General features: G+C 44.3%; 1 protein-coding gene across 1 annotated transcript in view; it reads right to left on the bottom strand.

The window, feature by feature from the left end:
- The window catches only part of LHCGR (luteinizing hormone/choriogonadotropin receptor), a 63,228-nt gene extending 38,702 nt beyond the window's left edge, over positions 1–24,526 (bottom strand). Inside the window, exons 1-4 of the mRNA XM_060027582.1 lie at positions 24,360–24,526; positions 5,443–5,514; positions 3,371–3,445; positions 290–364 (exon numbers count right to left, since the gene is read on the bottom strand). Coding sequence (XP_059883565.1) covers positions 290–364; positions 3,371–3,445; positions 5,443–5,514; positions 24,360–24,526 — 389 coding nt within the window. The remainder of the gene's footprint in view (positions 1–289; positions 365–3,370; positions 3,446–5,442; positions 5,515–24,359) is intronic.
- Between the last annotated feature and the right edge of the window lie 557 nt (positions 24,527–25,083).

The raw sequence follows: 25,083 nt of genomic DNA, 5'->3' as shown, positions 1-25,083 counted from the left end.
CCCTGTTCCATGCCCACCATCACTTTGAAGATCATTGCAAAGGGGTGATATTCTTCTTGGATGTTTGGCACGGAGAAAATGTTGGGAACCACTTACGTGTATTTGAAAGCACCCAGCATGGTAGCTGATAAGAAATGCTGATTAAATTTTAATCAGAGGGCTGAGGCCAGACATGCAGATAATGCTAAATATGTGGTTTAAAAATTCTCTCCAACCTTTTAATTGTTTAGGTTTTCATCAGATGCCCACGTCCCCCTCCCCAATCGCTTAAAAAAGGAAAATTCCTCACAGGTATTTTAAGCGGGGGAGATTTGTAAATGCTCCGGGCTCGATGTACACCAGATTTTTAGTGTTCTGGATCAGTCTGTAAAGAGAAATGGAGAAACAGGCAGCAGTTTAATTGATGTGTTTCGTTCGCAACGCACAAGGTCATGGTCACCAGAGGATGCTGGCTGAAAGTGGCATCAACAAAATCAAGTGGCTTTCCTGTGCTTGAGGGGAGCTCCAGGGACCCTGGGGATAGAAACGGAATGGTGAGAGCGGGTTGGCTATTGCCAGGAAGTTCTGCTTTCAACCTCTTGCTGAGATAGGTGTAAGCATCATAGCTGGCAGTCTGTTCCATTCTCCCTTGCACCCCCTGAGGAAGCACCAACATCCAGGGCTCCTGGCCAGCTAGGTCGTGCCCCACCACGGAGCCAGCACACTGGGGGTGATGGGAGGTTCCATTCTCAGGAGAAATGAACAAATTGGCTACTTGTCCTTGTAGGCAAACTGGTTTTCTTTGTAGTGTGCTGGCAGTCACACTGACCAGTTATCCAGACGGGCACTCAGTCTTTGTAAAAGCCCAGGGCAGAGGCCGGGGGCTTGGATTGGGGGGATTTTTTGTCCATTCTATAGATAATTGGTTGTGTGATGATGCCAAGCCTCCTAACTTCCCGGAGCTAATGCTCCCTTCTGTAAAATTAGAATAATAATAGTACTCTTCCTACCTCACAGGTTGGCAGGTAGTGAGTAACATAATAGGTAGAGATAATGTACAAGGCAGGGCTTTGCAAAATACGAAAGAACAGCCATAATACCACAGTGGCGTTATTGCTCGTCTCCCGAGTTCCCCAGTGACTTTGGGAAGCAGCCACATTTACTGGGTTCTGTCTACTTTGGATTCAGTAAAAGGTAGTACATGCATGTGGCTTTTTTAACCCATGCAGCAACCACCTAAGGAAATGATAATTACTCTTGTTCTGTAGAGAAAATCTAGTGTATTGGTTAGGTGGACGGACTCTGGAGTCAGCTTGGTTTTACATGCTGGTTTTACTAATTGTATGACCTTGGATACGTCACTTAAAGCTTGGTTTCCTCGTAGTGTGGTTTCTGAGCGGTAAATGTGTGTGTCACGATCGCAGTAAGGCCTCCACCAGTGTTAACAATGACTATTCCAGTTGATGAAATCAGGAAGTTGAATGACTTGTCTCTAGCCACAGAGCTGAGAAGTAGCAGCACTTGGAGGTGAACTCGGTTTTTCTGACTCTGAGTCTAGCGTGCATTCTACCTTCTAAAGTTACCCACTCTCGGTGCCTATTTCCGTCCTTTCTGTCCCTTTGATTCTTAAGAGGTGAGTGACGTTTTGTTGTAATTATTTTTGCAACAACTGAGTCAAGCAGTCATGGGCCACATAAGACATTATGTGGGTAGGATGGAAAGAACTTTTATTTCTTAAGACTCTTTTGGGGTCTGACCACTCATCCATACATTCATTCAGTCAACAAACATTTATTGAGCACCTACATGTGCCAGGCATTGTTCTAGGTGCTGGACATACAGCTGTGAACAAGACAAAGAGGGCTTGCGGGGAGCTAACATTCTAGTCTCAGGGCCTTCTTTGGGAAAAGTCCATAAACTTTCCCTTAGAGCACTTTATTTTTCTTTCTGTATTGATAAATTGATACTTTATCTATTAATAAATGTTGCTCTGCATCACGAACAGCTTTATTTATCTCAAGCTGCTCTGCTTCAACATTGCTTGGGAAGTCTGTTAAAACTGAAGAATTTCAGATTTCCAGGTCTGGGATAGGACTGTCACCTGTAATGGAAATGACCTTGCCCCGCTCCCCACTCGCCTCTTGAAATTCTACTTCACAGCGAAGTCCAGACTATACCGTTTGCACTAAAACACCCATTATTTCGGATTTCCCCGTAACTGTTGGTGAGTTAGTCTTACCTCTCTGGTTACACCATCATTTCCTGGGGGAGATTTATATTTTCCCTCCTCTGTATTCCAGTAGCATTTGACCTTTGGTTGGACATGTGCACCCACATACTTATTAATTAATTATTCTCTTTAGATAATTGCTATTTGGACCATTCATAGGGAGGCCTTGTGGTATAGTGGAGAATACACAAGCTTTGAAGATAGGCTGGGGTTGAATTCCAGCCCTGCCATTGTCTCAGGTGCCACATTGGTCAAGTTACTGACCGTTCTGAGCCCCCATTCCTTCCCATGAACAAAAGAGATAATTACCCCACTTTGCAGGGCAGCTGTGAGAATTAAATGACACAACCTAGAATAAATAAAGGCCAAGCACAAGTGCTCAAAATATGTTTGTTGCTAACATCTTTCTCGCTTCCGTAACTTTTGAAACTCTTCTGCAGATGTGGTTTGTAGAAGGTCAGGTTTGGGCCAAATAAGACAGCAGTAAGAAGTCTGGTTTAGGGGTCACATGACCTGCTTTCTAGCCCCAGCTCTGGCACTAACTTGCTGTGTGACAAGGCAGTTAACCTCTCTGGGCCACAGGTTTATCATCTGAAAACTGAATAGAGCCAGTCTCCTCCCATCCCCTCTTTTTTGTAAATTGGAGGAAAATGATAATTTGGAAAGGATTATTTTTAAGACTCAGTTCAAAGACATCACAATAATAACAACAAATCCAGCATACACATGCCAAACACTTTTACATGGTAGGTTTCCAAGAACCATTTACTAAACCAACGAATATGCTCAAACAGTCCCCAGTGAACTAATTCATGATCTCTAAGCTCCTTTCCAAATTTTCCCACCACCCCAAGAACTCCATACACTCCCTTCCATAAGGTAAGAGCTCCTTGACAGGACTCCACAATGTCAATTTTCATTTCCAACTTTGTGTTGTGATGTTCCAGAGTTTATACAGCTCCCAGGGAGAAGCAGTTGTCACCATGGCAACCTTCAGGCCACTGCAGTGAGAGAAATTAGTGCCTGCCCAGACCTAGTAATTGCTGTGGTCTTTTCCTCTTGGATTCCTAGCAGTGGATGCTTGAATACAAATACTGAGTGGGCTCCAGCAAGCGAGGGTAATAGTGTACAGCAATAAACTATCTGTTAGCTGATGCTTACATTTCAGACAAATTGAGGAGGCTGTCAAAGGCATTAGCTTCTATCTTTTCCAGGGAATCACTCTGAGAGATTTCACTAGGGGAGAGAGGAAAAAAAAAAAAAAAAAAGAAGAAGAAGAAACATGAAAGAAATGACTGTGTCTGCATAATAATAAGCTGTGTGTACAACCCAACAACTGGGGGCTCCAGTGTGTCCTTTTAAAAAAGAACAGGGAAGCCTTAAGTTGTCCTCACATCATAAAGTGCTAACGCGCCCATCCCCCCCGCCCCCCTCCTTTAGGAACACCAATGGGCACCTGCAGCCCAGATGCAGTTGAAATGCAAGTTTCAGTATTCCCTGTTGATGCGACAGGTTCTTTTCCTTATTTATCTATGACTCAGAGTCACAGATTGTTAGAAGTGGGCACGTCCTTTGGGAAAATCCAGTCAGATTCCCTTGTTTTACAGTTTTGGGAATTAAAGCTCTGAGAGGAGAGGCAAATAATGCTCATGGGAAGATTCAGGGCCAGGATCAGAATGTCTGGGTTCTCAACGCCATCACTCTAGTGAGGTTTTAATTTGGGTTAGGATGCATTGTTTCTTAACGCTTTACCCCTTTCCCCAAATCCTGTTCTGATGCAATTGCAAAGTGGTCAACTCCTACACGAAGTGTCCTTCTTGTGTTGTAACTGTCTGTTTATTTGACCATTTCCTTCACTTCATTAGCAAATTGAGGACAAGGTGTATTGTCCTATTCACTTCTAAATCCCTGGTGGCTTCATGTAGCCTGGCACATAGGGTATAAATGAATGAATAGATAAGTGAATGAACTGATTAAAAAAAAAAAAAGACACAAAAGTAAAGGAACAAACTTTGCCATATATTTACCACCACCAAGCATGTAGGTAATGTCAGTGTTACCCTAAAATCCCAGCAGAAGCTACCATTTGCTGCCAGCTGAGAAAGAAGTCGCAAAATCTAATGTTTACATTCCCTGAAGGCTTCAGGCTTGATGAGAGCTTTAGCCCACAGGAAGGCTGAGCCTAAGGCAGTTAAGGTCTTTTATGAACAACACAGTGATGGATAGTTCCTAGGCTGATTCGTTATTCCTCCCTAATGGTTCACTTATTTAACTGTGGCTGCTTTCCTCACTAGGAGGTCTTAATATATTAAAAGCTATCAAAACTCAACATTTAAACTTGAGAGCAGAAGAGTAAGGGTTAGCCTCAAGCAAACTGACATTTACGTAACCTGCAGTGTATTTCCTATAATATGCACTAATTCTTAATGAATTATTTTTAATATCCTCCTTGCTTGCTTATACCCTAAAAAGCAATCAGAGGTTCCCCAAGGAACTAGGACTGATGATGCAGCGTCTCCTTTAGAGATGCAAATCTGCTTCCAAAGCCCAGAGGATTGTTAAGATGCTCTCTGGGAACTAAATGGCCTCTGAGGTCCTTTGACTCAGACTAACATTAAGGAGGATGCTGGAATACTGGACTCCTTTGAAAGTTCTCTTTCCACGTATGGGATCTTGTGTCCTAGAAGCTGACACAGGGATGTAGGATTGAAGTTAACATGTAACACAAATATGAGATCACATTGCATTATCAGGCTGCTTTACAATTTTGATAAATGCCTTTTATCAGTATGGCTATAGATACTGTGTTTTTGTGATACACTTATATTTTACATACAAAGATAATCTTCTGATGCACAATAAACTTTCAACACATTTTCTTCTATGTAGGTGTGATCTAAAAATGTGACAGGAGGGAATAGCTGCTCTAGCAGAGGGAGAGTTTTTATGACTGAAATCTATCTTCTTTTCTACTTGAGTAATTTATCATCACTTATCAAAAGACATTCAGTTCACTGAAGCAAGGTTAGTTATCTGGATTTTAATAACTCTTGAAAATCATACCTTTTCTTCAAAGGTCCCTGGGTATTATTTGTACTTTAAAGATAAAAATACTAGGGTTTCCTAAACACAATTCCTCTCCTAGAAAAATTATCCCCTTTCAACTATGTGTTCTCTGAGGGAAAAATTTATTCCAATTATAAATGTCTTTTGATATGCAGTATCTTACTTACATTTTTATGACCTCATTAAGTCCTCTGAAAGCTTGAGATGGGATTACTTTGATAGGGAGATAGGTGAGTGATCTAGAAAAGAAAAAAGGAGAGCCAAGAGCTTAAGATTTAAGATTGGGTGCCTTTTAAATTCATGAATAAAATGTGTGTGTGTGACTACAGAGTTCCAAATAGCTAGATTCAGGTTGAAAGTTCTAACTTATATCAATAAAGAGAGGCGCCATGACTCATTCTTGGTCTTTGTCAAAGAGTATGTAATTTTGTTTCAAAGATAGTGAACTTTGGGATCAGACCCAACCAGGTTCAAATCCCCACTCTCCTACTACCTGGCTATAGGACCCTGAGCATATTATTTATGTCCTCTGTTTCAATTTCTTCATCTATAAAATTGAAATAATAATTTCTATTTCACAGGGTTGTTATGGTGGTTAAACAAGATAACCTGTATAAAGGGTAGGGCTTGGCACCAAGTAAATAGTTAACACACAGTTTTAGAGTGGACTTACGGGCTTGTTGGGAGGATGGAAAAGAAGCTATCTTGGGTAGAGTGGAGAAATAGATGGTGAAATTACAATTGAAAACCAGGCAGGCAAGAGAAGGGAAGATTCACTAAGAACATGTTCCTATTTTGATCTTTACCACCTTCCCCAGGCAGCCTATTTTAATATTATCCCAACCAGACCACTTTGCTCCTGTGGTTCAATCAAGCGGGCCTCTCATGCCATTTGCGGGGAGTATCTATAGAGATTCCTTCAGGCACTTACTTATATCCAGAAGAACAATCTGAGTGTTCTTGAACTGAGATAAAAGTTACGCGTTACATAAAAGTTGAGCAAAGAGTGACTACTCAGCAAGAGCAAAACCAGAATAGGATGATAAAGGAAACTGGGGTTAAGATAACTCAGGAGAAAGCAACTGCAAGGCGTAGATGAATGTTCACCCAGTATTTATCAAGCATGTACAGTGATTCAAGGATTTGGCTCAAGGACTGGAAGACAAGAGGGGAGTAGACCAGGACATTTCAGGAGGGACGTGAATATCAAGAATATGGAGAATAGAAGTGGGAGATGCTGCCTTGTTTTTCGTGTGTCTATGCAGCAGAAACTGGCTTAGCTGCTGGGGGAGAGCACCTCCACCATGATGAGCATATTCAAATCAGTGAGATGTCTTACAGTCCCAGAAGGGACTTGTAACATGCTTGTAACGTGCTGTGGGAACTATGCACACCCACCTGTAACCTTATTTTATCCACTCAACAATGGTGTGAGGTGGGTATTTCCCTTCGATAGCAGAAGAAACTTGATCACAAGAGATTAAGTAACCTGGACAAGGTAACATGACCAAGCAGAGAGTCTCCAAATGTTCTTTACTGTGCAATACTGGCCTGAAGTGTATGATTCCTAACCCACTCTCTCTCTTTTTAAATTTTTTCCCCAACTTTATTGAGGGATAATTGACAAATATAATTGTATATATTTAAAGTGTACAACATGATGATTAGATGTATACCTACATTGTGGGATGATTATCAATATCAAGATAATTGACACATCTGTCACCTCAAGTAGTTAACTTTTTTTTTTGTGGTAAGGATGCTTAAGATCTACTCAGCAACTTTCAAATATACAATGCCATATTCTTAACTATAGCCACCATGCTGTACATTAGATCCTCAGAACCTAGTCTTCTTATAAGTGAAGGTTTGTACCCTTTGACCTGTATCTCCCCATTTTCCCTTACCCCAGCCACTGGCAACCACCATTCTATTCTCTACTTCTGTGAAATTGGCTTTTTTTCGAGGTTCCACAGAGAAATGATACCATATAGTATTTGTCTTTCTCTGGCTTATTTCACTTAGCATAATGCCCTCCACTTCCATCCAGGTTGTTGCAAATGGCAAATTTTCTTCTTTTTATGTCTGAAAAATATTCTGTCATGTGTGTGTGTGTGTGTGTGTGTGTGTGTATATATATATATATACCAAATTTTCTCCATCCATTCATCTGTCAAGTGACTTTAGGTTGTTTCCTTATTCTTGGCTATTATGAGTAATGCTGCAATGAACATGGGATGGAGATGTCTCTTAGAGATAGTGCTTTCATTTCCTTTGGATGTATACCAGGTCGCTCACTCTCTCTCAGTGAGCAAGGTGAAGGGACATGAATTGGAACCTTGTTTCTCTTGAGAAGAGGCATGTCACACCCTTGCTATTCCTCCTGCAAAGCAGCTTACCAGCAGTTCCTCTCTAGGGCTAATGCAAACAAATTTCATTGCAGAAAAATGCTTTCACTCAACTGTCTCTTAGAGATGCTACAACCTAGAACAAGTAATCCAAACTTGCTCCTCTGATTTTATTCCTGAAGACAGTCCCACCAAGTACCTCCTTCAGTACCCAAACTTATTTAACAGGGCATCCGAGAAGAACAGGGACTGTAGGGGGAGAAATCTTCTTATGATGGCATGTTTCCTTCCTATATTTCTTCTGCAATCATGTCTGCTTGGCTTACTGATTAAAAACACAGTTTTATTGCTGTCTGCACTGCCAAGTCAATAAATTTCTAGAAGAGAAAGCTGTATTCTACTGTACCCCATGCAACATCAATAAAACTGACAGCCAAATTCTGATTCCAGAATCTTTATTGCTGGGGATAATGCAGTGCAGAACATATTTTGGAGAGTGTTTACATAAAAGCTTCAACTGAACCTTTCAGAGCTGTTTATTCATGTAAATGGAGCCCAGAAGCTGGAGCCTCTCAGCAGGCACCCTCCTCCTCCAAAAAAGGAACACAGTGTGGCTCCCCGGAGAACAGTGTGGCTCAGATTTGACCAGGGAGGGTGCCTGAGTTTTTGATCGATGTAGGGATGAGGGATAAGGAGCAAAGGTTGGGCAGAAGGGAGAGAAGCTGTAGATCATACACTGGCTGTCCCTGGTGACTACAGAACAGCCCTGGTGCAAGATGAAATTTTGTAGAGTTGATGTTGACGCTTCAGAGCAGGAAAGGCAGCAGTGATGAGAGTGAAAACAGAGTTCCTACCCTAAAAGAGGCACTGAGCAAACAGGAGGTAGCTTTATGGGTGTGGCTGGGACAAGAAAGAGGCCTGGGGGTCAGGGAATGGGGAGAGAGGTGGGGTGAGACAGGTGCACCAAGCTTTTCACAACAGAAGTATTCTCATGAAGTGGTGTGGAGAACGTGCTTCTGTGAATCCCAAACTGTTTTCCCCACTTATATTTTTATTTTATTTTTATTTTATATTTTATTATATTTTTATATTAGAGGGATTGTGTATTCCTTTCTGATTCATCGCAGTGGGCGCAGTTACTGAGCATTCAAGCTGCTGTCTCCTGTATTTAAATATTCACGTGGCCCATGATTTGTTAATAACCATTTGAATGTACTCCCTTTGAAGGTGATCCCTCCTCTGACGGATGCTTCTGTGATTCTTTCCATGAAGCCAGAAGCTCTTAGCAATGTGAACAATTGTCTCAATAACCCTGCAGTTCTACTCCTGTATATGTCCCAGAGAAATCTGCACACTGATACTCAAGGAAACTTGCACAAGGATTTTCTTCACAGCCTTGTGGCATCAAGGGGTATTGAAGGCAACCTGAGTGTCCACTGCTGTGAGGGAGGGGGGCTCAAGTGTACACCTGCGAATGGGTCGCCAGTTAGGAGCAAGAGTGTAAAGGTGCACAGCGCAGCATGTGTGGGTCTTAGAATCATGGTGTTAAGAGAAACAACTAAGAAATTAATGATATGTATACACGACACTACTTGCAGAATTAAAATACAGACACACCAAACATGAGCCATTAGAAAACATACATCAGCATGGTTGCCTATGGTGAGTTGAGAGAAAGTGGGAGGAGGGAATAAAATGAATAACTAAAATGAGGGGACTTTGAATGACCCGCTGATTATGTTATTTGAAGGCAAAAGTATGGTCAGCTTAACCCTCTGTACCTGAGAGACCAATGGAGAAGATAAAATTTTCGTTTTGATGTACTGAGTTCCCTCCTCCTTCTCTTCCCTTCCTCCTTCCTTCTTTCTTTCTTTTTTTTTTTTGAAAGTTAGGTCTACATGAATTCTAAGAATTTTGTGAACTTCAGGAACTCTTCTGGAAAGGTCTAGTTAATATCATTTGATACAGAGCAGAAGCCAAGGAGAACTGAGGAAAAAGGGGCCGAAAGCAAGGACAGTCCCGCAGCTCTGTTGTCCAGTGTCAACAAAGGGAATGAAAGCTATGCATGGAGCAAAGAAACATAAGAGATTGACACTCCCAAACTATGCGTCTCAGATGGGTGGTAGAGAACCAAGGTTACTGGGCAAATGTGAAGTTGAACTTGCAGAGTGGAGCGTTCTCTCTGCCTCTTGAATAGTCAGTGAGATGGCTGTGGAAGTGTGTGGTGTGGAATCATGCAGTTACTTATATTTATTACAGTTCATAGTCCTTTTTATAGTTTTAAACTTTGATTTTTAAATTAATTGATGATATAACACAGGCGATACCTGAATTATGGCCAAATTCTACCTTGGTCAAGAGCCTTTACCAGAGATGTTGAAGCAAATACTTAGACTGGATGACAAAGGCTGTTTTAGTTTCATCAGTTCTGGAAACTCCATCGACTCATGAATCCCACATACAAGTCCCCCAAACCTTCCAGTTATGTGTTAAAGTTGATCTAGAAGCAGTCTCTACTCCTTAGGATTGGAAGTAAGGACTCACCCTGGTTCTGGGATCTTGTGATCGGTCATGACCCTGGTGAAGTCCTGTGTCTTTCTGCATTGTCTACACTAGACCCGACACTATTTGGAGGGCAGGAGTGTGCCTGCAGTACCTTGAATTACACGGCCCCCGCCCCGTATTGGTACTTGTTTTGGCCTTGGTTGCTCATCCTGTAGCCTGCTCGGTCTCCCCAGAGTCCATCCAGGAGTGGAGCCTTTGCCTTCTCTTCTTGTCAATCACCAGATCCTGGTCCCTGTATTTTTCCCTCTTAGAAGACACTGCTGACCCAGAACAGTTCCTAGTTGCTATCTGGTTAGGATCAATGTCATCTCTCTCACTACTTGGTTTTGACTTTCAAACTGGGCCCCCTGGAACAGACGGGGACCCTGTGCTGGGGCTACCCAGTGCAGCTGGGTAAGTTCCTCCAGTGGCTGCTGGTGGGCTGCCAAAACCACCATTTAGGACTGAGGTACTCATTCCCCCAGCTGTGGGGAGAGTGGGCAACTGAAGCTCTCAGCGGAGTTGCTCTCCTGGAATTACGTTCAGCCTAAGATTGCCACCTCACCTAATGTCAGGTCTGCTCTCCTCTGCAGCCTGCATCCAGTGACTGGTCAATGCATGGAATAAACGCCCAGCCCTTTCGTTCTGCCTCATGGTGAGACTGCTCAGGAGGCCCATCCCACTTGCAGAGCTCTTTTCCATCAACTCTTTCTCCTGGGCCCTGACTCAGTCCCCTTCCTAGCCAGGCCCAGTTGTCAAGGCACCAGCTCACCTTCTGTCAGAGCCTAGCAACAGATAAACAAATAGCATTCAGATAAACCTAATCTCCTTGAAGAAGAAGATGCTGCATTATCAGGTCCTCCTTAACTGTTCCTAACGCCTCTTGAGTACTCAAGGGTGGGGCTTGGGCCTCTCTTATTTTTTTTCTTCTAAGTTTAATAACACAGATGACCTTGGACAAAGCCAGTTTGTCCTGTTCACTGGCTTGTTGATGAACCCTCAAAATAATGTTAGCTGGAGAGTTTCAGGGTCAGGAGTTTCTTTGTTCCCCTTCAAGGGAACCCAAGATTTAGAAATCCTTGCTTATAAAAACCTATCTACTGGGAGATATTTGCATGACCAAAGAGTTCTTTGCTCTACAGGAGGATTGATGAAAGGTTCCTTAAATAGCAAACTCCTTAGGTAAATGGAGAATATGGCTCAATTAACACTTTCAAACACAGGTGTTGCCTAAAGCCAATTACAACTGTAGGTTCCCCTACCTCACTTTGGTTTTTAAGAGCTTGGAATTCCAGGGCAGGACCACCTTCTGAAGCCCACAGGCTGAGCAGGGGCAGAGGAAGACAACAGCCAGGGAAGAAATCCGAGCACTCATCAGGAGTCCTCAAAGCCTGGGTGGGGTCTTTGCTCGCCTTGCAGGAGCCTTTACCTCTTCTGCCCAGAATGACAGAAATGAATTATTTTTTTCACTTCCCTCTAATGGTTTAGAAAAGCCATCTATATTATCGATTTAAGAAAGCTACAAACATCCATCCATCTTTCACAGATGATTAGTTTATTGCTAGAGCTACACACCCTGAATTTTAAAACACTACAAAATCAGGGGGAGACAAAAAGACAGAAACCAGGGATGGTCAAAGATTTTTTGCCTAATGAACTCATAGAAATGGGGGGAGGGAAACATTACCTTATTTAAATTAAAAAGAATGTTAATGTTTTTATATTTATTACACGAGACCTTGTTCTACATTGAACAGAGGCTTAAGAATTCCTGTGTTCTTATCAAAGTCACTCAGTAGTTATAATAAACTTGCTTTCATCTTGGGGTGAAATAAAAATGGCTTTCTCCTTTACAAACGATTTTAAATCTTTGCGCTTTCAAATGCATCGATCTATTTGGTAACTTCATTATTGGGTATGTCTTCATTCATTGGCCTCTTGTCTTCAGCATTTACCTAGAGGGAGCTCAGACGTCAACGTTAACTGAAATATGACGTCAGTATAGATGGACCTCCAAGACGTTAAGTTTTACATCAGAAAATTTTAGAACACTCCTTTAAGTATTTACTGTATTAGACTCAGGGAATCAGACTAAAAGGGCTGCTTGCCATTGGTTTGGTCCAACCCCTCACTTTCGATGAAGAATCTTAAGTGAGGAAAAGTAAAATGACTTCCCTGAAACCACATGGCAATTCAGCAGCAGATCTGGATTTGAACATAGGTCACTTCATTCCTGGTCCAGTGCTGTGTCCTACATTAGTCACATCACATCAGTACTGTTCCTTTGGGGGTTTGCTGATACACCCCACTATGCAATCCTCTGGTTCTTCTGCGAAAACCTCACCTTCTGATAGAGCCACCAGCTTCTTGAGGGCATGTGCTCACGGTCTTTAACTTCAAAGGTGCAGCTCAAATTCCTGTTCTTCCATGAAGCTTCAGAGCCTACCAGAGTGTTTTTCTTCCTCTCCTGTCCTCCTCAGCACTAATGACTACCCAGTTTTTTTTTCTTTTTCCTGCCCTATTTTTTGAGAATTTATCACGTGCCTTGTATGAATGTTTCCTCTGTTCTACCATTGAACTCCCAGTCTCTGGTAGATTTTGCCTTCTGACTGTCTCTTGCTTCCAGCCCCTCTATTCCTTTTCCACTGCCACTCTCCTTGGTCATTCTTTTCTTCACCTCGACTGCTCTATAGTCCCCAAACTGGTTTCCCTGTACTCCATCCCGGGTTTCCTTTGCCCAGTCTAGATTAGTCTCCCTGATAACTCCCACCATGTCACTCTTACACTCAGATTCTTCTGTGCCACCCCTTGGCCAGTCTACTTATCTACAAATGTCTCAGCTTTGCATTCAAGGCCCCCAAAATAAAGGCTTGAACTTTATTTGACAGTCCTGTCACCCACTCTTCCCCTCATATAACCAATACACTAAACTTGCACTGTCCAAAAAAGGCAGCCACTAGCCACATATGACCATTGAGCACTTGAAGTATGTCCAGTCCACATTGAAACGCACTGTAAGTTTAAAATACATTCCAGGTGTCAAAGACTTAGCGAGAAAAAATAATGTAAATGATCTCATTAACAATTATTATATTGATTACATGTTGAGATGGGTGTGGCTAAACCACACTGACTATTTTTTCAGCTGTCTCTTAGGCCCACAGTCCTACTCCCTCCCCTTTCTGCACGGCTGAGATTTAGCCTACTCGTGAGGAATGCACCCAAACCAGATGAGTTCCCTATCAACTTTTACCCTTGTCTTCATCTGAAATGAAAACTGCAAGAATGCCTTTTGCCGATGCAGATGGTTAATGGTCATGAGACCCCCAGAGGAAGGAAAAACCCCTGGTTTCCATCCAGTGTGGGTGTGCTTCTCTCTAGCAGTCAGGTTTTATTTTTAGCTCTGGCCCCTTTAAAGCTCCCATCCCCTTTTCCATACCCTGTGGTATGGAGTACAGCTTCGAATGTGGAATGTCGCATCAGCCTGACCCCACCTGTATGTAAGTTACCCTCAATAAGCCTCATAATTGCACTTCATGGAGTTGCCCGCTCTGTTTTTCGGTCTCAAGTTTGGAGGACGTTCTTCAATATTTCTGCCTTCCGACAAAATGATAATATTTTGTACAGTTGGATTACATAAAATATTAAACTTAATTTCACCTTTTAAAACCTTTTAAAATGTGGCTATTAAAAATTAAAATTACACTGGTGACTAACATTATATTTCTACTGGACAGTGCCTCCCTAGACAAATCAGACTACTGTGTCTCCTGAATTTACGTCACGTTTTCCTGCCTTCATTCACACTGTTTCTACCATCTGGCACATCTACCCTTCTCTGCCGGTCAGATTCTATTCTACCCTTGGTTGAAGGTCTGTCTCAGGTGCTATATACTTTATGGAATGTGTCTTCATCACCAATTGTATGTGCTTTCTCTCTGGAAGCAGCATAGTGGGATAGTGAAGAGTAGAAACTCTGGAGCCAGGTTGCCTGGGTTCATTTCACATGTATGAAGTGATGATGATACTAACTACTGCAGAAATTTTTTAGATTAAATAAGAAAATGTTTATGTAATATTCATACAGCATCTAGTACAAGGTTAGAGCTCAGTAAGTACTTTAAATTCACAGCTGCTTACTATGAAGGAGTCAAGCTGCCCCAGCTATGCCTGATGACAGCTCTCCTTCCTTGCTGGGGATGGGGTGGATTCAGCACTTTGGACTCTTCTATTTGTCACATCCTTACGTCTACAAAATGCCTGTGGCTTGTCTCAAGCTCTTTATTGTCTGCTGATTATACACAGGACAACTGAGAGAGAGGGTAGACATTCCGCCTTGGTACCTTTCTGTTGGCCTCAAGTATCTCTTATAGACCTTGTCTGATAGCCTTTTAAAGAAATGATAAGGAAGTGATAAAGAACAACCTTCCATTAAATATTTCAACTCTAGGGAGCCACTCTGCAGAATTCTCATTTGCTCATTGATTTAAAAAAGATCAGTCAGGGCTTCCCTGATGGCGCAGTGGTTGAGAGTCTGCCTGACGATGCAGTGGACACGGGTTCGTGCCCCGGTCCGGGAAGATCCCACATGCCGCGGAGCGGCTGGGCCCGTGAGCCATGGCCGCTGAGCCTGCGCATCCGGAGCCTGTGCTCCGCAACGGGAGAGGCCACAACAGTGAGAGGCCCGCGAACCACAAAAAAAAAAAAAAAAAGTTCAGTCAGTTGGAACTCTCCCATTGGAAAGTTCAATTTGCATGACTCTTCTCCAAGACAGCCTTTCCAGAGCACCCACGAAGCTTGGGGAGTCTACGAATTATTGATATAATGTAAACCAAGATTTTTCAATAAGATTCCCTGGATGATGGATTTTCCAAGTCATTTGTGCAACAACTAAATTAAAAATATAAAACCTCAGAGGAGAATGGTAAACACATCTTAGCACTTACTCAAAACCCATTTAAAGTTTTCTAAAGACACAAAGCAAAGTAACCCAATCTTTACCCCCAAACTAGAATTCTTCTAGCAATAATATAACATGACAAGAATAACTCTGGTAAATAAAACTACATGTTGAATTCTCCCCAGGGAAGGTCTGCATTTTGTGTAATGATTTCTCAAAAATATTTTTTAGAAGCAGAGAATATTATGTTGTCAGGGCAGTGACGTTGCAGATATGCTCCAGGAAACTCTTTCATTGCAAGCTTCTGTTTGCAGACACATTTTTTTTGGTGAGCCTGTAAAAGCTGGTTGCAACTGATATACTACATACTTTTTTCTTTTCTTTTTTTTTTTTTTTTGTGGTACGCGGGCCTCTCACTGTTGTGGCCTCTCCCGTTGCAGAGCACAGGCTCCGGATGCGCAGGCTCAGCGGCCATGGCTCACGGGCCCAGCCGCTCCGCGGCACGTGGGATCTTCCCGGACCGGGGCATGAATCCGTGTCCCCTGCATCGGCAGGCGGACTCTCAACCACTGCGCCACCAGGGGAGCCCTACATACTTTTAACTGACTTGATGGAATAGGTCTGAATTGCCTGAAATTACTGGCATGTGCACCTTCACTTTTCACTAACTCCTCAGCTCTGGTAGACACTGATTTGTGTGGGTGCCTGGTTCAAAAATGCCCCTTCTCTGGAAGCATCTCACTGCTGGTTGCAATAGGGTGGAAGCATCTCATTGACTGTGCTTCTGTCTCAGGAGTAGGGTGTGGAGCCATCAGATTCTCTCTCTCAGGAATTTAAACTTGTAATAGATGGGAGGAATCTTTGGAGCTGATTCATTGTAAAGGTGGAATCTACAGAAAAGTGCCCTGACCTCTTGCCGCTAAAACGCCATATTCTCTCTGGATCTTGCTCACATCTTTCTACCTCTTTATTCTTCTGTTAAGTTAATCTCTTATGATTAAATTTGTCAGAGATGATTTCTGGTGCTTGCAAATGAGAAAAGCCTTAACCAGAGACCCACCCAAGGTTTCCAGGGGGAAGTCATCCACTCTTCCATTGATGATCCGTAACACAGACAGGGCACGTGCCTGGTGGTCAGTGAGAGAGCAGAAGGCTTTGAATAGTGCTTCCCTGGTGGCCTCTCTAAGCTAGTGTCAAAGGCCAGGAGGGAGCTTATGGGATAAGCGTGTTAGCCCAGTTGCCCCTGTAGAGAGTGAGGCTTAAAGAACTACAGCTCAAATAATACCTCCACCAAGGTATCTTTGTTACTCTGGCTAGAAGGGATAGCTCCCTTCTCTAAACTCTCACCAGCCTTTGTTTATAACCATCATCTGGCTTTTCTCACCTTCTGCATTTCGCTGCCGTCATCTGAGAACTAGTCCTCTCTCTCCTATGGCTGGAAGACTGTAAGCTCTTGGAGGGCAGGGCGGTGTCTACGGATCCTGCACATTGTCCTGTACATTTCAGCATGTAGCTCCTGAGCGGTCAGCGTGTCTGACCTGAAGGTTTTCTATGTGTCCAGACGGAAGTTTAGGGATGCGGAATGGGGAAAGGACCCAGAATAGGCTCGTACGCTCTAGCTGGACAGATAGGACTGACCCAATTGAATGATAGAAAACAGGGTATAATCAGGTGTTAAGTGGCATGTTTGAGGGGCAGCTCAGCCTGGGCTGAAAAAACTAGCATATCAGACTCCAGGCAGTAATGAGCTCTGCTATTTTGGGATTCTAACTTATTCACCTTCCAGGTTGAGAAGACCTAGTGGGTCATTTTCTCTAATTAACACCCCACAGGAACAAGACTATTCCATCAGGCCCCTTGGATGATAGATATTTACTGTTCAACCTCATATATGGGCTGCGGGTTCTTCAGGACTTCTCTGCATCATCAGATTGTTACAATAATACTTTGTAGTTATGGGAAACCTTTATTTCCGAGTATTTTGGGCCCTGCTGTCTTGTTTATCTTCACCACAGTCAGCCCCACTCAGGGGCAAGAATCATCACGCCCCTTTTACAGACAGCACAGAGGTTTTAACGCTGTCCTGAGCCCACAGTGCACATTAGGGAAAGAGGGACCTGGTGCTAGAACTCGTGTCTGCAGGTCTTTGTCCTGTTGAGCAATTCAGATAATCTGGGGACTGTGTTGGACGCTGGCCTGTCGTACCAGGGCATCTCCACCCCTGCGGCCTCAGAAATGCTGTCCGCTGATGCTCGTGAGGTAGAATTATGAACCTAGGAGTCACCTCATTTTGTCAGCGTCAAGGACAAATTTAACAGCAGCAAAGGATAAAGCCTTCATTCTGAAAGTTGAGTTTTACTTGTAAATTGGACTTTTCTGAATTTGGCCCAGGTGGCATTAAAGAGCTGTGTGGTTCAGGGCCACACAGAGAGCAGCTGTGAGTGGTTTGCTGGCTGGGACGGGGTGGCATCTCCCTGGGAGGCAGAAGCTGAGAGTAAATGAGGACCATGTGGAGAAGCTGCTAGAAGCTGCCCACGGAGTTAGGAAGCCCACCTGACTGGTGGGTGGGATTATTTTAATTGCCTTCTTAAAAAAAAGAGCTGGTGCAAAATTTGCTAAAATCTGCATTAAATGTGATTTTTCACACACCAAGGGGAGCTGCCAGCACAGAACACATATGCTCCCGTGGAGCCAGCACTCTTGGGTCTGGAAGTGAGCAGCAGGGCCTCTCTCCACCACCATGACTCAACTGGCTTTAAAATCCCATGTGTAAGATCAAAATTACACAAGGCCAAGACACCGTCTGGTGCAGCCAACCTGGGAGATTGTATTTTGGAAAGAAAGCTTTTGTGCCTCATTTCAAGACATGAAAAGAAGCCAAATTGAGGAGCTTGGGAAGAAGATAGAGGTGGGTAAAGGCACAGAACCGGAGCCCTGAATTAATCTGACATACTGCCTTTGTTTTTTGCTGTATTGGGTCTTCATTGCTGTGCGTGGACTTTCTCTAGTTGCGGCGAGCAGGGGCTACTCATCATTGCGGTGCACGTGCTTCTCATTGTGGTGGCCTCTCATTGCGGAGCACAGGCTGTAGACGTGTGGGCTTCAGCAGTTGTGGCGCATGGGCCCAGAAGTTGTGGCTCATGGCCTGTAGAGCACAGGCTCAGTAGTTGTGGCGCACGGGCTTAGCTGCTCCGCAGCATGTGGGATCTTCGCGGACCAGGGCTCGAACCCGTGTCCCCTGCACTGGCAGGTGGACTCTTAACCACTGCACCACCAGGGAAGTCCCTGACATACTGCTTTTGAAATTAAAAAAAAAAGAATAATGTAGAAAAAAATCCAAGGAATTATTGCTCTCCAGAGGGGAGCTGGGTCCAACGACAAAGGGATCCGTGTGTGAAGATTTTTGGCTCTACACTTCCATTGAGATTTTGGGAACTCTGTTGCTTGCTTTTTAGTGTCCTGCTAGGGGTCACCATTCACTTTCCCCAAAAGGATGATTTTTAAACTAATAAAATCTGGCCCTTGCAAAGCTTCCCCCAGGGAGTCTGTTTATAGGCACAGCCAGGTTGAAGAATTGTCTTGAAGGTAATAGCTGGGAGAGCTGAGTCAAAACTGAGGTTCAAGATCAACCTCTACTTGGGTCTTTGTTTGTTTTTTTTTGCTGTTGTTGGTTATTTTTGGTTTGTTTTTGTGGGAGTAGGGTAGGAAGGTGGGACATGAGCTTTCAGAATTCCAAGGTTTTGTTTTTGTTTTGTCTGGTTCAGCTTCAGGGAAGCTGTAGGTAGGGCCAAGCTGTCCTACTTGTAAGAGTTTGGTAGGCTTCCCTCTATCCTGTGGACTCTTACTTGGTGTCCTGGACGGGAACCAATAGATCTCAATTCAGGCTGCCTTGGTGGTTGTTTTGTTTTGTTTTAATGGACCCTGGGCTGAGGATTGATTTTTCTCTAATAAGTAAGTTAAAACAAATTAACAACAAACAGTAGAACAATCTATGGAATTGTTGGGCTGTACTAATGTAGGTAAGCTTCTAGTCTTGCTTCTCTGGATGGCCCTTTCAAAGGAGAGACTGGGAGGTCTGCAAATCTGGGACCTGGATGTTGACTCCCTCTGCTACTCATAGCACCTCATCACCTCCCCATTTTCTAGGATGGAGATTTTTAAGTGACATTTAGGTGTGGTACATGCTAACTAACATACATCCTTCCTTTTTGCATTGGTTAATTGTTCCTATTCAGCTCTCCACTCAGTTTGATCATCATGTAGTTCGATAGACACTTTAATCATACTACCTGTGAAATTTTGGGAATCCTGAGTTGACTAAGACCTCTTCAGGTGCTTCTCACTTTGGCACAATGATTCAAAACCATGGTGGGGTGAGGTGGGGACTCCCCCACCCCTTGCCCCAACACACACTCACGCCAGGGGCGTTTGGCAAATGTCTAAAGACATGTTCGGTTGGCATCATTTGGGAGGGCAGTGCTACTGGCATATAGTGGGTGGAGGCCAGGGATGCTGCTAAACACCGTACAGTATATGGAACAGCCCCCAACAGCAAATGATTATCTGGCCCCAAATGACAATTGTGTTGAGGCTGAGAAACCCTGCTGTTGCAGAGGAGGTACACATGGAATAAATAGTTACGTTATGTGGGGTGTATGCAAAAGTAGATGTAAGTACAAGGTATCAAAGCAAGTATGTGTGTGTGGGAGAGAGGGGACATTGGGGAAAGCTTGTTGGAAGTGACTCCAAATCATGATTTTTACTTAATGCCTTTGTAATCAACTGTCCAAGAATGACTTTGAAAGTTTATTAGTTGAGATTAGTTTATTAGTTAAGATTAGTTTATTAGTTCCTACATATTAGGAATTTTTTTTTCTTTTTGAACAACTCTCTGGGTAATTTAATCAAATATTTCTGATGACTTTATATCTTCCCTTACCAAAAAATTTCTCCAAAGAACGAGGGAGAGGTATAAAAAGGGAAGGATCCATTCAACCGTATTCTTTGCTTCTCAGTAGGGAAATGTCTAGCCTACTCTCACCTGTGTTTTTCTTCCACCTGGACTCTCCTTCCCTTCTCTCCTTCAAGGTTTAGCTTCATAACCCTGGTCCATGACACCTTCGCTTGGAGATTTCAGTCCATAGTGACTGATCTATTTCCTGAGCTCCTTAGAGCCTCGTTGCCTCTCTCTTCCTACCTACACCTCTCTTGGGTGTGGGTGTGTTTCCACCTAGATTGTGGGCTTCTCAAGGGCAGGGACCATGCCCTCCATTGGTACATCCTTCTACAGCATAGAACACCATTCTGGATCCTGATTTATTCTCAAGGTAGGAGAAGGAGAAAGACATTCAGGAAAGATGTCAGAAAATTAACATCTTCCTGTGACACTGGACTGACGGATACAGCACATTTTATCCTTCCAAAGTCTCTGGATTGTGTCTTATAATAGAGTCTAAAAGTTTAATCTGTTTAGTAGGCACAGCATGCAAAAAATAAATTGCTATTATTATTATTAGCATTTTCTTACTAACAGATTTTTCAGAAGCTGTTTCCATACCAAGCAGATCAACCTTTCTGTTGTCATAGAGACAAAGATCTTTATATAACCATGGGCAAGGTGAGATTTTTTTTTCCCTCTCCCTCCTTTGACTTGTCTGGAACTAATAACAAAAGGAAAAGGACATTTTTTAAATTAATTATTCTCTTTTACTTTTTTTTTTTCTCCAGTTAAAATGAGTGAATACATGGGAGGTATTTTTTCTTTTTTGTATCATATTTTAGATTTTAAATACCTAAGGTTTTAATCAAATATTATTGGGCTGGAAAGATCTGAACAATTGAACAATGCCATTTTCAAAATTTGCAAGCAGTGGGCTTATCAATGATAAGCAATTATTATCCATTTTCCTTTTTTTTTTTTAACCAAATAGTGGACTTTAGATGGAAGTCTTATAAGGCAGGACTACCAAGGCCTGAAATGATTAAAACATGAACCAGCATCTACTGAGGGGCCAGTGATGAATTTTAAGGTGCTCTGTGGTACTCGCCTCCTCCGAGCCCCAGAATTGAGAAATCTACCCTTCTCTCTGCAGAATCAGACCCTGTGGATAACAGTGTAAGACCACATCCCTCTTATCCCTTATCTCATAATTTCAGCTCTCTTCTTTTTATGAACTCCTAATAACTTATTATTCATGGCATTTTCTATCTTGTAATTACTGTTTACCATTTCATTCATTCATCGTCAAGAAAAGAGGATGTAAGCAGAACCCATTCACTTTTTCTTTCCTTTGCCTCAATGTTAAGTTATACCTTCATCCATCTGTCTTCTTCTGCCAGAGCTCAGAAGTATCCCTCTCTTTTAAGATGAACCCTTCCCCTCTGATCTGACACTGATGTCTTCCTCCCACTCCCATGGGCATCTTGTACCATCATCCCTTGTGTCTTCAATCTGTCCTTCTCCATGGATTCCTTCCTCTACTCCTTTTTTTGAAGACAAAACAAAACAAAAAATTCTTTCTTAATCTTGTTTATTTTTCCATATCTCAGACTTTGAAGTTTTAATCTGATCACAGCTGCCTTTTGCAATAAATAGGTACTGGGTGTGTGTGTGTGTCAGGGGTGTTGGAGGGGATGGAGAAGAGAAGTGTCTGGCACAAAGAAGTTTAAAACATGCTCCCTGCTTTCCAGAAGATTATATCCTCCATGGAGGAATACCTTGATTCTCAAACTTTAACATGCATCAGAATCACCTGGGGAGCTTGTTAAAATACAGATTGCTGGACTACACCTTCAGAGTTTCTGATGCAGAAACTGGGGCCTGAGAGTATGCATTTCTAACATTTTCCAGGTGGTACTTATGCTGCTGGTATGAAGAACATGGCCTTAAAGAAACTACCCTCCTATTCGTTCTATGCATCCTCTTGTCATACGGACGTTGAAGTCACCTTATCGTGCTGAAAAACTTATCCCCTTTTGGCTTTTATAGGCTCCACCTCCATAGGCTTCTCCCTTGAAGGATGAGGTCATCTCTCAATTATCTGCTCCTTGGGAAGCCTGACTTTGTGCGGGCCAGAGCGCGTGCTGACCTAAGGGGTTTAAATGTCTAGGAGGAGATGCTGCTGGTGTGCATGCCAAGATAATGCATGTGAAGGGAGGGAGTCAGGGATTCTCTAGAATCCCACAGGAATGTTCAGAGCCTGGACAGCTGGCTTCTTTTGGGGAGTGGGACTAACCAGCCTCAGCATGCCAGCAGTACTTATTTTGTACCTGTTTCCCACTTCCATCCCCAAACCTAGTTAACCCTGTAAAATCTTTCTGAGGTGTTCGAGGCTTCTTTAAACTGTGCCGTGGGGCAGTGAGAGAATTTGTTTCTGTTTTAGTCTTTTCACTTCAGCCTACTCCAGGGAAGAGGTACTACTCTCCTGAGGCCAGTGTGGGTGTGGCAGCAGGAATTGTTGAGAGACCTCAGTGAAAAGCTGAATCTGAAAGGGGCTGGGACTTGCCTCACCCATGCCTGCCTCACCCATGCCTGTCTCCTGGTAGAAACCAGGAGGTTTTCTAACTCAGTGCCAATTTGGAGAAGCTGAGAATTTTTTTTTCTTCTGTTTTTTAAGGAAGGGGTAATTTTCTTACAAAAACTAGCAAATATAAAAAGATAGCAGGTGAAGTCCTGTCTTTGCGACTCAATAGCTGTGGGACCTTGGGTTGATTTTTCCAACTCTTTGGATCTCAGGTTCTTATAACCTGTATGATAAGTACCAGGTGAGTGAGAAAGGCCCAGTGTTAGTGGCACAATCATCCTTAAGAGCAAGATGGGAGGCTTGTCAGGGAAGGACAAGGGCTGGGACTCGGAAGGCAGCTTCTATGGGTTTATTGATGGATTGAAACAAATTCTATTAGCGTGGTCCTCACCCTCAGGGAATTGAGCTGACAAGATAATTAACGCAAACCAATTAATATAAGCCCCTCAACCTTTAAACTGTATCTCTCAACCACAAATATTCCCCAAAGGCCACTAACTGTCCCAGAGGAGAATCTCAGCCCTTCAGGAGGGTGGAGGAATTCCCTCCATCAAGCAAGCTCCTGACAGACTGCTGGGAGCCCAAGGACATGGGGCGGGGGGATCTCTTTCCTCCCCCAGCATGGAATTCCATCACGTCTAACGGTTAGAACATAACCAACACCTCTACCAGCCTGGTGCCTTTTGGACACTTTTATAGTCTTCTTCTTTTTTTTCTTTCCTTTTCTCTTTAAACAATGTTATCAAGATGTAATTTATATACTCTAAAATTCACCCATTTTAATTGTACATTGCGATGGTTTTTAGTATGTTCATGGAGTTGTGCAACCATAACCACCATCTAATTTTAGATCATTTTCATCACCACAAAAAGCAACAGCCATTAGCAGTCACTGGGCCTTCACTCCAACCTGATGGCTACTCATCTCCTTTCTGTCTATCTGGACATTTCATAGAAATAGAACCATATAATATGTGGTACCTTTTCCCGAAAAAGTGTCTGGTGACACTCAGATACGCTAGTATCGAAGACCGCCCTCTCCTCTATACCCCATCACTACAGCCGCCAGCTTCCTCCACCTGCCTGCCAGTGTATACAGCTCCCTAAGGGGTGGTGGTGTGCCAGAGCTGGAACTCAAGGCCTCACATCGAGTCGGCAACCAGATTGAAATGCAAGTACATCTGATCAGACAACCAGGCTGAAATGCAAGTACATCTGGGGCTGGGGTGGAGCGATGACTTGTATGCTCACTAAAGTGTAGGGGAGCACTGGTTGGGGGATGCGCCAGCCAGCAGTCCCCATTGAGTGACCAGGTCACGCCTGGACACTGGGCCCGAGCGCCCCATTCCTAGAGGAACATAGGGTAAACAGAGCACACAGTAACCTTCGCCATCCTGGCTGGCCCAAGGCTCAAAGAACACGCAAGACTTCTCCGGGCAGAGATAGCTGCTGACTGAGGAGCATGACACCCCGTCCGCTTCCAGCAGCTGCAGGGAGCGAAGCCATCCCGTGTGGCCTCTGGGCAGTTCCACGCCCCTGGCCGTGGCCCCAACCAGGGTGAAAGAGAGGGCCTGGGGCCATCTGGGGCTGGAGGGTGCTCGGGACCCCAACCCCAGGTGTGGCGGGGCGTGGCAAAGACGCCAAACTTGGGCTTATCACCCTGAGAGGTGGTGCAGCGTCTTTCTCCTAGCATCCAGGGGACCAAAGAGCAGGGAGGCAAGGCGGCCGGAGCGAGCGAGGGTGCCGGGGCGGGGGCGCCGCGTACTCACAGTCGGCTGAGGCCGGCCCGCGGGCCGGGGCAGCGCAGGGCGCCGTCGGGCGGGCAGCTGCAGGGCTCGGGGCAGGGCTCCCCGCGCAGCGCCCGGGGCAGCGGCGGCGGCGGCGGCAGCAGCAGGAGCAGCAGCAGCGGCCGCAGCGCGGGGGGCCACCGCCCCATGGCCGGGAGCCTGAGCGCGGGCTCCTGCCGCTGGGCCAGTGCCCGGGACAGCCCGGGAGCGCAGCCCGCGCCCCTCTCCCCGCCCACTGGCCTGCCCTCCGGCTCCTCCCGCGCCGGCCCGCCCCTGCCCCCCCCATCCCCGACGGCGCCCCCGCTGCTGAGTCTCCGCTCTGCCTCGACCCAGGACAGTGGCCTGAGGGACCCCATCACCTCCTCTCTGCTGCGTTCCCCAGCCTGGCCTCTGCATCTCCAAATGGTCCTAGTTACAGGAGGTAGCGTGTGGAAGTGGTGAATGCTTTGGATACGGGAAGAGGTGGGGAGTTCTGAATTCTCGTCCTGGCTCTGCTCTAACTATGAGTGTGAAGTTGAGCGAGTTGTGTTCCTTTCCCGAATCTCTCTTATTACATCTGTGAGAGGGACGGACTGATGATACTCGATACCAGCCATGGCCGCTTCAGAAGGGGTGAAAGATGCTCCTCCTCCACTCTTTCATTTTCAGCCCCCAAATCCTTTCCCACTCTCTCCCAGCAACTCCTTCAGGCTATGGGTAATCTCTG

Source organism: Delphinus delphis, chromosome 12 (genome assembly GCF_949987515.2).
Source record: "Delphinus delphis chromosome 12, mDelDel1.2, whole genome shotgun sequence".
NCBI lineage: Eukaryota > Metazoa > Chordata > Mammalia > Artiodactyla > Delphinidae > Delphinus > Delphinus delphis.
This window is presented reverse-complemented; position numbering and strand designations above follow the sequence as displayed.